The 13399-nt window shown below is 41.2% G+C and overlaps 1 protein-coding gene across 1 annotated transcript; it reads left to right on the top strand.

The window, feature by feature from the left end:
* The first annotated feature begins 2272 nt into the window (after positions 1-2272).
* SEC61A1 (Sec61 translocon alpha 1 subunit) lies at positions 2273-13177 on the top strand. The gene is made up of 12 exons (XM_027884804.1): positions 2273-2362; positions 3699-3766; positions 4434-4499; positions 4590-4668; positions 5476-5607; positions 6423-6532; positions 6740-6893; positions 7248-7408; positions 8056-8253; positions 8661-8852; positions 10095-10171; positions 10846-13177. Exons 1-12 carry the CDS (start codon positions 2356-2358, stop codon positions 11030-11032), a joined length of 1431 nt encoding a protein of 476 aa, XP_027740605.1. The 5' UTR covers positions 2273-2355; the 3' UTR covers positions 11033-13177.
* Positions 13178-13399: the final 222 nt, after the last annotated feature.

The following is a 13399-nucleotide window of genomic DNA, read 5'->3' on the forward strand; positions in this document are numbered from 1 at the left end:
CTTGGTTATATAAGAGGTACTGATTTGGTTCAAAGAAGAATAGCAAAACATGACAAGAACAAGCTGTTTAAAATCTACGTCTGCTTCTCAGATGTTGCTGTTCTCTAAAGAGCAGTTTATTAATTACATGCTATCCTCCTCCTCCTCATCATCATTCCAGTTGTACCAGCTGGCACCACTCTACACAGAGTCCTCTTGCAGTAGAAGGAGCTTCCAAAACAGTGTAAAAATCAGTTCTAGTGTATAAAATTACATTTTTGTCACACAGGCTGCAGTTGGCTGCCAAAAGAGTACTCTAAGTGTCAAAGTCACGAGTCATATCAGGCCAAAATTTGACTTGGTGCCTCACATGGCTTTACTGTAATAATGCCCCAAGAACTGTATCTTCAGTTTCTTTTTCTCTTCAGTTCTGCAGTGACAATTGATTATTTAAAGGAGCTGAACTTGTCTCCTCTCTATGTGTTTTTCTACTGCAGTTGGCAAAACAGTTTCTTTTTCCACTGTGAGGTCTGAAGAGAGCTTGCTTTCATCAACCATGTTTTGCCACCTAGAACTGAACTTCAGTGGCAAATTTCACCCGTAGGACTGTACCCTCTTCACCCAAAATGTGAAGTTGTTAAGACCCAGGATGGACAAAATAGAGATGTCAGCAAAATCTAATGAGTTTTTATTCTCCATTTCTTAGTAGTCAATTCTATGTAAGGATAAGGTTCATTTTTTTACAGTAGAAAACAAAATCATTTTATTGCCTAAAATTATTTTTAAAAACACTAACAAAAACAAACAAAAAAACCCAAACAAACGAAAAAATCAAAGCAGGAACACAAGAAGATTGGCAGGTGGGCCATGCAAAGAATAACAGTCTATTAAATATTTTTCCCTATTCTTACGGCACAGACAAAGGTTAGTAGCAAAAAAGCATGTGTGACTGTGCAAATTCTGGCATCTCCTTGCATACTGATTCCCTAATCACTGCTGTGCTTCTTTGTCCAGACTTCCACAAACCCACTCCTGGTTCTCCTTTCTTTATCAGCTCTGTTAAACTAGCACAGTTCCAACATCAGTAGGTCAGAACAATCTTATCAAACCAACTCTGCCAGACAGCATGTCAGTTGGAAAGCTGTTGCTTTATCTCTAATTAGAAATGGGTGGTTTAAGACCAGATTCAATAAACTGAATCTTTTGAAACGAGCAACTATGGATAAAAACTAGAATATTCTCAGACCTATTGGCAGATGTCTTCAATAATTCATAGATGAGATGCATGGTTTCAAAAGCCTGGAGAAGGGCAAATATATTGTCCACCAATTTAAAAAAAAAAAAAATGAAATGGAAATTAGGTTAGTTTTTAAAATTAATCTCAGAAAAATATGGATAAAATAATCAAACAAAGCATACCTAAGCACCTAGAAAATATCAGGGAGATTTGCGGAAGCCATTATGCGTTTCAAAGAGTGTATACACTGACTTAATTGCTTTGTATTAACACCTCTATTTGCTTTAACCTTTCCTATGACTTCTGTTTAACTTTTCCTTTCATACCACTGATAACTCCCCCTGTAAAGGCCTGGAAAGCACACAGGACATTGTGCGACTCTTGGAAAGAAACCTCTCAAACAATCAGCCATTGTGAGCGCGTGTTCCCTGTTGGTGCTACCAGGTGACACAGTGACACCTTCGTGTACCGTGACTTCATTGACACGGAGCCCAATGGTTCACATTTTCACCAGTTTCATATTTTATCGAATCCCAGCTGGATTTAATTTTCTGAGATTAATTTAAAAAACTCAGGCACGCAGAGACCGTGTGACACTGTGTGACAGCAGGAGGTGCCCGACACCCTTCCCACCATCTCACATGAGACACCGGGAGGTCACCGGTTTTGAGGGACAGGGCGGGGGGTGCGCGAGGAGCTTCTCAGTGCAGAGAAAGAACCTGAAACGTTCCGCTATGAAAATGATGCAAAACCAGAAAACAAGTGTTAAGTGTTTATTTATCTATCAGTTAAAATCTCTTAGAGCAGCGGTACGAACTGCAGTAACCACACCACGCGTCCCTCCACCCCAGGCAGCCCAGAGCCGCCGACTCTCACCGCGCCAAGATGACGCTCGGGGTGGGGGCAGGACTACAGCTCCCGGCAACCCGCGCGACACCCCCGCGGGGTGTTTCGGTCGCTGTGGCCGCAGTGCATGCAGGGAGTTGTAGGCGCGCCGAAGCGGAGGCGGGCTGTGCCGCGGTCGCGCGTGCGCACCAGCGGCGGCGGACGCGGCGCGTGGCAGGAAGCGGAAGGGGGCGGGAGCGCTCGGAGCCTGACGTGTCCCTCCGCGGCCACGGCTCGCCTTCGCCGGGGCCGCCATGGGCAGTGAGTGCGGGGGGCACGGGGGGCGCAGGGGCCTCTGGGGGCCGGGCGGGGGCGACAGGGGCCGGGCGGGACAAGGGTGGGTCCCCTCGCACGGGGAGCTGGCTCGCGGCGCGCCCCCCTCACGGGCACCGCGCTGGCCCGCGCGCCCCACCCCACACACACAGGCTGAGGGGCGGCGGGACTCCCCTGGTGTGGCGGATCCCGCGGGGCTGTTGCTTCTCCCCTCCCCGGGGCTGGCGGCTGATCCCGGGGAAGGAGCTCGCATGGTGTGCCGCGCCGGGCTGAAGGTGCCGGGGCAGGGGTGTCCCCTTGGGCAGGGGGCACAGCGCTGCCAGGGGCATTGCCACAGTAAAACTATTAACTGTGTCTGCAGCCCGAAGGGATCCGAGCCACTGGGAGCCTGCAGAGTCCCTCAGCTCGAGGAAAAGCTGCTTGAAAAGCATCTTAGCCGACTGGAATATTGTAGATGTAGGAGAGAATCTTTGTTTGGTTGAAAACCACGATCGAGTGTAGCTTTTCAGGCATAATCGCTTGAAATTAGGGTTATGTCTTTTGTGGGCTGGTCTTAAAGTGTTACCAGGTTGCCACTGAAGTTGAGCCTGCCATGAAGAAGTGGAAACCACCAGTAATTTCAGTTCTGTGTTGTCATGCTCTTTTTAGTTCAAATCAGTCCAAAATATGAGTGCAGTCTTAGATGTGTCTTAACCAGGCTACCATTAACTCTTCAAAATCAGATCTCTCTGCTTCTGGGAGAGCTTGTGACTTATTAAATACCCTCTTCATTTATAGGCTTATTCTAAGAGAGACTTTTCTGATCTAAGGATGTGTCCTTTTGGCTGGGAGGGAATCATGGCACAAGACGTTCTGTAAAGTTACTCGAATTGGTGCTTGTGAACAGTGTGTAGGAATTCTTAAACTGTGTGGCCAAAAAGTAATATATATACAATACCCAAGGTAGGTTTTTCTCAAATATCAGGCTCAGGGAGAAGTTACTATGAAGTACAAGTTCAGGGGTATTGATAAACTCATGCAAAGCAGTGACTAGGTTTTTTTGGTGCTGTCAGCCTATACAATGAAATAGGAAAATGCTTGACTTGTTTTTTCAGTTCTGTTTCTAGTTGATACTGTACTTAAAAGTACTAGATGAATCTCTGTCTATCTAGAACAGATAAGAATTTAATAAAACAAAAATCCCAAACCACAAACCACCCAGTCAACAAAAAATCCCCAGAACTGGGCCTTTTAATATGTAATGTACGTGTCCAAGTTGAATTTTGCTTGAGCTTGTCCCAGTATTCTCTGTGTTCACTTTGTCTTTTAACTCATTTCCATACAGTAAAATTTCTTGAAGTGATCAAGCCCTTCTGTGTTATCTTACCTGAAATCCAAAAGCCAGAACGGAAGGTAAGTTAATAAAATTTTCTTTGTAATTTTGTATTTGTATAATGGAAAATGTTTACAGTTTGCATTTGTGGGATTTGGGGTTTCTTCCCTGCTGGGAAAATAGTAGTTTTTGGCACAATTGTTTTTAGTGAGATCCTTGTCTGGCTCATCCTGTGTTGTGGATGGGGCTGTACCAGAATACATTTGCTGATAAATGCAGTTGTGCAGACTTGGTTATGCCACAACAGTATGTGGTGAGATGCTGGAAGCAGTACAGAGTGTAAACTAGAGTAGGTTAAAACAGCAGTCTGAAAATCTTTGCTTCATAAATTCTAATCTAAGATTATTTGCAAGATAAGCTGCTCTGTATTATTGTTTCTTTCTCATCATAAGCTCTTTCTAATGAAAATGTAAGACTCATTTCTGTGGAAGGACTAGAATTACCTTCCATTGACATAAGCTTGTTTGTTTGGATTAAATTTTCAATAAATCTTTATAATTTTCCTTGGTCTTGTGTGGGATAAAAGGGATGAACTGTAAGTTATTTTCTTTAGGATGTCCTGTACTTTGTCTCTTTACAAGAAAATCGAATGTACTACTCTGAAAGTTTGCCTGATTGACTAGGTCTTGTTATCTTGACAGCTTTATCTGGTGTTGGATTTGGGTTTTGTGTTTTCTTTCCCTTTAGATTCAGTTTAAGGAAAAGGTACTATGGACAGCTATCACACTCTTCATCTTTCTAGTATGCTGCCAGGTAGGTTTCCTTCTCTTGTTTTTAAGGAAGAGCTGAAATGTGTAAAGCATGCTATGAAGTCTCTAATTTAATCTCTGCTTGGAAATGCAGATTCCCTTGTTTGGCATCATGTCATCAGACTCGGCAGATCCTTTCTACTGGATGAGAGTGATTTTGGCATCAAATAGAGGTATGGCCAGTCTTTCAGGAGGGCCTTTTTTTTTTTTTTTTTAGCTTGAATGAAAATGGGTTTTGTTCTTACATCGCACTCTATTTTAATGAAGATAAAAACTGAAGTAGAGAGGGAAAAGTCATTTTAGATATTATTTAAAATCATAAACCAGTGTGACATTGGGAAAGGCACAACTTACAAAATGAGTTTGTGGTTGGCTGTGTGCACTTTATTATATGCATAAAAATGGAGCTTTTTTTTGAGGGAAATGGTTAGGGAAGAGGCAGTTCCCAATTACCCACACTGCTGCTGTTGCAAGCTTCTGTAAATATTCCAAGGTTTGTGATTTGTGTTTCAAATCATATTATATGTGTGCTGTGGTTTCCTGGGTGACATCTTTGAGTCTCTCACAGAAGATTGAAATGCTTTGTAGTTTATACAGATTTCAGTTTCTTGAGGAGGCTTTCTAATGCAAGTATGAATTAAGAATGGTGACAGTTTCCCGAATTCACTTTGTCATTCTGTATCATTTGAGCTATCTTATCAGTCTGTATCATAACTTGTTTTATGCAGAGCAAATCTGTTTTTGACATCAAAAGTTTTTTTCAGTGGACATTGTTTTTGAGGTACTGAGCAGTACTACATACAAAACTGACTTCTAACAAGCTTATGTTATCACTGATACCTTTTACGTATATGGAGATTTGGGTTTTAGGTCTTCTCCATCATGATGTAAAGGGTGGGAAAAACACCTTTGAACTTCAGAAGTGCCTGGATATGGTACACCCCAGTATTTTCTTTCATTGTTCTTCCTGTGTCTGGCAGGCACGTTGATGGAGCTGGGCATTTCACCTATTGTCACTTCTGGGCTCATCATGCAGCTCTTGGCAGGTGCCAAGATAATTGAAGTTGGTGACACCCCAAAGGACAGAGCTCTCTTCAACGGAGCCCAGAAATGTGAGTAACAGCTCATATTGTGGTTTAGAGTATCTGTCCCCAACAGGAGAAAGTGTAACTTTAATGTGTGATGAATGGTGGACTCAGAAATGTGCTGTGTTCATGTTCTGCTACAGATATTTGTACTTCATCAGTGTTTTACTGACTGTTTTTTGGCTTCTTGGCTGTTAAGCTTCAGAAAAGTGTGAAAAGTATCTGTTCAATTGGCTTTGCTGCCATAATCTCCCCAGATAAGCAAAGCAATATATAGACTGTGGGGACTCAACTTTTGAACTGTAATGGGCAGCGTTAACCTGAAAAAGTTCATAGGGATTAAGATGTTTGTTGTAGCTGTTTGTACCTTGTGCAGTTTCAAGCGTGGTTCTTTCTCAGCAATAAGGGGTCTCTGTGCTCAGTTGGTAATGACTTTTAGAAAAAAAAGAGTGTTCTTTAGCTATTTAATGCTGTACCACACTTCTAACTGATCTGTTTACTGGAAAAAAGAATCATAACTTGCTAAAGTAATATCTTAACACCTTCAGAGTTTTCAATATCTAAAGCAGTCTTTGGTAAACAAACTCACTTGCTGCTAAGTATATTTGTTTCTGAAGATTTTTTGTGTATATCTATTTTCAGTGCCAGGTTTCAGATCACAAACTTAACTTGTCCTTGATTTTAAATATCTTTTGACTTATGTGTCCCTTCCCAACTGTTGTGGTTTAAACTGTGGCTGGCAACTAAGTATCACATAAGCAAGTAGACACTTGCTCACTCTCCCTCTAGTGAGAGGGGTAAACTCCAGAACAAATACATATATTTTTCTATTTATTCCACAGTGTTTGGAATGATCATTACCATCGGGCAGTCTATTGTCTATGTAATGACTGGAATGTACGGAGACCCATCGGAGATGGGTGCTGGTATCTGCCTGCTTATCACAATCCAGGTAACTTCCAGTCTTCTCTACTTACTCTTCCCCTGAAAGGGCCAAAAAACCAGCCTTTTGGGACAGCCTGCCCCACATGCAGGAAAAAAAGGATGCAAGTGTGCCTTCTTCTTCATGTGGTCTTTTCTTATCTTTTAATATGTGTCATTTTTTTTAACAAAACAAAAAAGGCATGGAACTAATGCTATATTCCCTTTTCTACTGCAGCTTTTTGTTGCTGGATTGATAGTTCTGCTCTTGGATGAGCTCCTCCAGAAAGGATATGGTCTTGGTTCTGGCATCTCTCTCTTCATTGCTACCAATATCTGTGAGACTATTGTGTGGAAAGCATTCAGCCCCACCACGGTGAACACAGGGCGAGGTAATGTGGTGTAGACCATGTTCTTTACAGAAATTTTGTACAAAAAGGCAGTATCTTTTTTTTTTTTCACTGTGTTAGCAGAATGGCAAATGCTGTCACTAGCATCCGAGCTGTGTATTTGCCGTATAGTGAATCTTGCTAATGCAGCAAGTGCTGCTGTGCAAAGTCCAAACACAAAGACGTTTCCTTTTCAGTTTATGGTATGGCATAAACTGAATAGTTTTTACTGAACTTGAATTGGAGAAATCCCGTTCTGAAGCTTCTAGTACCAAAGAATCTGTAATGGAACAAAGCACCGACATTTGGAGATAATCACAGCTCACCTCTAACTTGTTTTTCCTTTTCCTTTTGAAGGTATGGAATTTGAAGGAGCCATCATTGCTCTGTTCCATCTTCTGGCTACTCGTACAGACAAAGTCAGAGCTCTTCGTGAGGCCTTTTACCGTCAGAATCTCCCCAACCTCATGAATCTGATCGCCACCATCTTTGTCTTTGCAATTGTAATTTATTTCCAGGTCAGTTGGAGTGACAAGGGCTGTGAAACTGTTTATATGGAAGTAGGTCCACTTCCTTCTGCATTTCACTTCTGTATTTTCACAAGACAAATTTTTTTACCTTTTTTTGTTCATTATGCTCTGCCTTTTCTTAATCAGTTCCCACACTTGCTGTAGCTACACAAAAGACTTGAGACCTACTTTGGTCTCGGAAAAAAGAAACCTAAAAATTAAAAAAAAAACAGATGAAAATGCACATGTGATATTGTCTAACTCAGCTGCTATTGCTTTTTGCTGGAGAATACTTTGAAGTCCTTAGGCCTATGTCTCTTACTGTTTGTTGCAGCAGATATATCTGTTGAAAAATATAGAACGTCTTAATGTTTCTCTTCCTTGATGCTTTGTTCAGTCTTCATGTTGACGTCAGAAGAAATCTGAAGTTTCATCTTTCATCCTTTCTAATGTGTGTGTGTTTAGACAATTCTGCAGGATTGCAGCCCTTTGCAGAAGGGTTCCCCTGGAAGCCCTCTGGGTGGAGTATGTCTACTTGCACAAAATGATTGCAGCTTTTTTCTGTTGCTGTCAAGGCCTTGCACTTGCAGTTTATGACCTTTGATATGGGTTCATGCCCAGATGTAATGGGGAACTTCCTTTTGAAAACTTTTCAGGGCTTCAGAGTGGATCTTCCTATCAAATCTGCTCGCTACCGTGGCCAGTACAACACCTACCCTATCAAGCTGTTCTACACTTCCAACATTCCCATTATCCTTCAGTCTGCCCTGGTGTCAAACTTGTACGTCATCTCCCAGATGCTTTCTGCCCGCTTCAGTGGCAACTTACTGGTCAGCCTGCTGGGCACTTGGTCTGTGAGTATCCCTTCTGATCTTGCATACAGCTTTATAAAGCACCGTTAGAATGTGTGGTTGAAAAGACGTTCTTTGAATATTAAGACACGCTTCTACAGGGGGTCATGCACACTAAACTCCTAAATCAGTAATTTGTTTAAATGAATGGTAGTGTATGAGACCTGCTGTGTAGAAGTTAGATCTTCATTTGCCTTGTTCCTTGGGCTGTTCTTTGCTGTCAGAAGTATGTTTTCTGTTCATTATTGCATTTCTGCTTAGACAAACTACTTGTGACAGTAAAGCCGAGTCTTAGTGTGCTGCTGCAGTACTAATGATACACAGTGACACAAAGGTGATGCAAACCCAGGCTTAGCTTAATGTCTAAGAAACAGCAAGAGGATTGGTGACTGCTTTCTTCCCTCTTCCAGGACACATCATCTGGAGGCCCTGCTCGTGCTTATCCAGTTGGTGGACTCTGTTATTATCTATCACCTCCAGAGTCCTTTTCTTCAGTGTTGGAAGACCCTGTACATGCAGTTGTTTATATTGTATTTATGTTGGGCTCCTGTGCTTTCTTCTCTAAGACATGGATTGAAGTCTCTGGCTCCTCTGCCAAAGATGTAAGTTTAAAATGGCAAATTATGTCATCATATCTGATGAAATAGTGTTGTAAGAATAAGACTTTCTTCTGAAAGAGCTATTCTGCTGATTATTTTGTTGGTAATATTTATCATTTGTGTAAACAAGGACTGTGTCTTTCTTGTAAGTGGGGAGCATGTGTTTTTTTACTGCTTTTCCAAAAACAACGTCAAAACTCAAATAGTTGCATTCATTTGCATTAGGAAATTTAGAACATGGAAACATCTGATCAGTGTAAGAGCAGGCAAAGTAGCAGCAGAGGCAGGAACTCCTTCAGTGCCACATGACAGGTGCACCATGTGCAAGGCAGTTGCCACTTAAGAACTTGCAGGTGAAGCTCAAATAGCCAATGGCATAGAGAGTTCGGAGCTTCTTCTGTGGGAAGATTAACTACAGGTTGTTATTTTTAACTTGAGAGTGCTAATAATGGAGAATATAGTGCAGGGCTTTAATGTGCCTGAGCCTGGCTTCTTACAACTTCCATTTGTTACAGGATATATACTTCCCTGATACTAAGCAAAATTATTTTAGGTTCATGTAAAGAAGGTCAGAAATAAAAGTTGATCAATCATTATGTAAATATTGACTATATAGTGGAAAACTGGCAGCTTATTCATCTGGAAGTGTGTTTTCTCAGTTCATGGAATCAGTGACATGCACCTTCAGAAATTCCCCTGCTAGAATTTGTTACCTGTAGTAGTTAGTAAAATGTTTGCAGGGTACCAGTGTAACCCTGTATAATTGCAGACATCCAATTTAAGAATAATGTTTCAAGAAGGGATTCTAAAATCTGGTTTTCTAGTATGGCCCCACAAATAGTTCCACTGAATGTGGAAACTGAGTGGACACTTCATAGGATGGTTTCACTAACATCTACTAAACTCTAATCAGGAGAAGGGTAGGTGGCAAAACACGGCTTGAATTACATGTATGAGAGCCTACCAATGTCCAAATATTCCTTTTCTCAATAGCACTAGAATTATCCAAAAAGCTTTAGGTAGAAAAGTGGCTGTGACTGCAAACTGTCTGAAGTTAAAACAGTGGATATTTTAAGCTCAGATGAATCATGTAGAAAACAATCCAAAACCCAAAACAGTGCAAAAAAAGCCCAAGCCCACCAGCATTTACTCCAGTGTCTTGTTTCTGTTTCCTCATAGTACTGCATTCCCTGACCCTGGCAAATGGCACTAAACTTTCTTGCTCCATTCCTTGATTCAATGCAGGTTGCCAAGCAATTGAAAGAACAACAAATGGTAATGAGAGGCCACAGAGAAACTTCAATGGTACATGAACTCAACAGGTGAGCTACGCATTTCACTGACTGGTTATGCAAAGTGTTATGGGCAAACACGTGGCAAATTCTGCTTTGACTTCCATTGTCTAGATCCTAGAACATGGATATTCTTTTGGCTTCAATGTTACATGCATGAGGTATAGCATATTGTAACGTTAATGGAAGACTTGTGCAGCTTATTCTTACCTTAGAATTAGAGAATTAGCCATAAGTTCAGAGCTTGTATTTTGCTGTTGTTGAATTATTTCATTTATAGAATTTTTCAGGGTAGCCATAAAGTTAATCACTGTGCTTAGTTGCATGGTAGACTGTAATTATTACCTTCTCCCCTTAGCACAGCATTTTTTCCCCTCCAGTCAGGCTGAGCTTTTCATTTCCTCACCCAGTGTACTGGCATTATTACCAGTTCCTTACCTTGGACTACAGACCCATAAGAGAAGAGAGTATTCTGCCCTTGACTTTTTTTCCATTCATGTGGTTCCATTCCTGTTTTGTTAACCACCTGGTTAGATTATCTCTGTAGTGGTCTTTCTGTTCTCAGCAGGATTGCTTTTCTAGAAAAATCCTATCTCTGATATAGTTACGTTCCACAGACCCCATGTATGACTAGCCCTCTGTATTGTTACTATCCTGAGAAAACTCTAATGGCCCCTTTTCTGTTCTTGTTTTGTGTTTTTCAGGTACATCCCCACAGCTGCTGCATTTGGTGGGCTCTGTATCGGTGCCCTCTCTGTGCTGGCAGACTTCCTGGGGGCAATTGGGTCTGGAACTGGAATTTTGCTGGCTGTCACTATCATTTATCAGTACTTTGAAATTTTTGTAAAGGAACAGAGTGAAGTTGGCAGTATGGGAGCTCTTCTTTTCTAAACCTAGCTTCTCATGGACCCAGGAAAGAGGGGAGGGACATTCTCAAAAGGGTAGCCAGTGAGGTTGAAAGAAGTATCATAAATTTAATAATGTTGTTCTATAGAAACACATATTTTAATAATGTTTCCAAAGCACATTCCCTTATGTTCAAACTTTTCTAGCATACGGTTTGCATTTTATAAATTGATGAGGAAAATGTGCAAAAAATTTTTTCTTAAGAAAATTGTTTTTTTAATTATGTGTTAGGAGAGTCAGCTTTCTGACTTGGATTTAGTTCAACAATTCTTGGGATTTTTTTGAGCCCCTTTCAAATTTAGTAACCAGAAGCCTTTGCAGGTTTTAATAAATGTTTGTTAAATGAATGTTGGAAGGGATTTTTTTCCATTTAACTTGTTTTTGCAGCTCCTTTGCAGTAATGGTGAGAAAAATCTCTCCATCTAATGCTCAAGTTTCCATGATTATGGTTGTAAGCACAAACAGTGTTTATTGTGTTTGGGTATTTTTTCAGTATGGCAGATTTGGAAGGCAGTTGTTTCTTTTTACTAAATGATATCTCTAAGTCCAAATGTCTTGTCTTGTAATTGCTACATTAGACCTTGTTGAGTATTGGCTGGAGACTGTTGTCAGGTTTCTGAATAAGAAAGGAGTATGTCCTTTCCCACCACCTCTCCTCCATAAGCAGAAAACTCAGGTCAATCCCGATTCTGCCAGAGCCTGTGCCTAAGAGTTGCTACTTTGAAACTTGGTCAAACCGGCAGCTTTGTAAAGCCTCCTAGTTTAGTGTTCCTTGCCATCAGTGGCAGTACTGCTGGTTCTGATGCTGGCTGAAAAAAATGGGTGTTATGGCTGCTTAGATGCAAATCTGCTTGTGCTCTCTGCTAGAGCGAAGTTTCTCTCCTAGATAATGAATTCTGGTCTTATAGCGATCGGGATGTTATCTGACTACTCATATCTAGGGAATTTTGAGTCTCATTACCACAAAGGACTGTGGAAAGAATGTATGTTACTTGTCTGTTTCTATAGATCTAGATATGAGACCCTTGTCAGATGACCCCACTAAGGGGCTTATGCAGAAGGCTTTTCCATCCTATAATCTCATGGATTTGAGTGGTACATAGAAAAATACTTTCTCAGAAGGTATTGGGACTCCTCCTTTTTTGAGGATCACACCTTCAAATTGGGGACATTACAGCAAAGGCTTTAATGGACCAGAATAATACTTAGTTTTCCATTTTAATTTAGATTGTCAGTACTAATCAGGTGCCTAGGACCAAATGCAAATATTTGTGTACGAGTCTTGTAAATACACTTTTCCTCAATCAGTATTTGACAACATGGAAACCAAAACAAGGAGCTGTAATGCTGGGATGTTTCTCTACTCGCCTTCTGAGCATTTTTGCATGTTGGGCTGACAGTATATGCGTCACTGTTCCTGCTGGGAGTGGTGGGACTCTTACGGACCCAAGGAGCACAGATGACATCCAGAAGCTCTTGTTAATGCTCTGAGCTCAGGTACCAAATGCCTGAGGAATCTGCAAATGTGGAGTGAGATGCACCTATCAACAAAAGTCAGACTCCTGGGGTGAGGATCACAATTGGAAAAGGAATAGAAGTATTGGGAAAAAGGATCCATGAAATTCTCACTATCAGCCATTCACTATTACTTCACACTACGTTCTATCATTTTTTTGTTTTTCATCAAGTACCAGTGCACTGCAGCACAACTGTGATGTGACATGGGGACAGTTAAAGAGTGACTTTAAGAGGAGGGGGAAGGAGCGTGGTGTGGTTCTGCTTTGGGTATTTTTGTTGTTGTTTTTCCAGGAAGCCCAACACAAACTTTGTTTTGATACGAAGGACTCCACTTTTTGGGCATGAAGCTCTGGCTGGGCTGGAGCTGTACTTGTATTTTTGGTCATATCATCTGTTTGAACTGGTTGCAGTTTAGACTGTTCTCTCTTCAGTGTCTAAGCAGCACTTGTTCTGTGCATCTGTATTTTTGTTGTCTAGTGGTGGAATCTTTGTCTACTGAGGCAGCTATGTCCTCAAAGCAGGACCTTCTGGTCATACAGTGGATGTTCACAAAAAGAAATAATGCCTAAAAAATCTGCTTTATAATGAAATAAAGTACATCTTTGGAGCTAATGCTTGGCTTGTTTTGTTTGTTTTTTATTTCTGAGTTGCGATTCTAAAGGTGCTGGACACGTAAGTAGTGGGAGAGTGGGGCCGTGATGTATCAGTTTAACAAAAACTCTTTCTGTGGGAGATACAGTGCCAACCTTTTTGTAGCCTGGTAGTAGTAATAGAATGTTAATTGAAACAATGCAAAGCTGCCCATATTCTCAATATGCCCTCTGAGCTTCTAAA

The sequence above is a fragment of the Empidonax traillii genome, unplaced genomic scaffold, assembly GCF_003031625.1.
Source record: "Empidonax traillii isolate 1590-97213 ecotype Southwest subspecies unplaced genomic scaffold, ASM303162v1 scaffold155:size2260171, whole genome shotgun sequence".
Classification (NCBI taxonomy): Eukaryota; Metazoa; Chordata; class Aves; order Passeriformes; family Tyrannidae; genus Empidonax; species Empidonax traillii.

Coding starts and splice junctions, on each gene's coding strand:
- SEC61A1 (XM_027884804.1), top strand. Junction 5,608..6,422: donor CTTCAACGGAGCCCAGAAAT/GTGAGTAACAGC, acceptor TTTATTCCACAG/TGTTTGGAATGATCATTACC. Junction 6,533..6,739: donor GCCTGCTTATCACAATCCAG/GTAACTTCCAGT, acceptor TTTCTACTGCAG/CTTTTTGTTGCTGGATTGAT.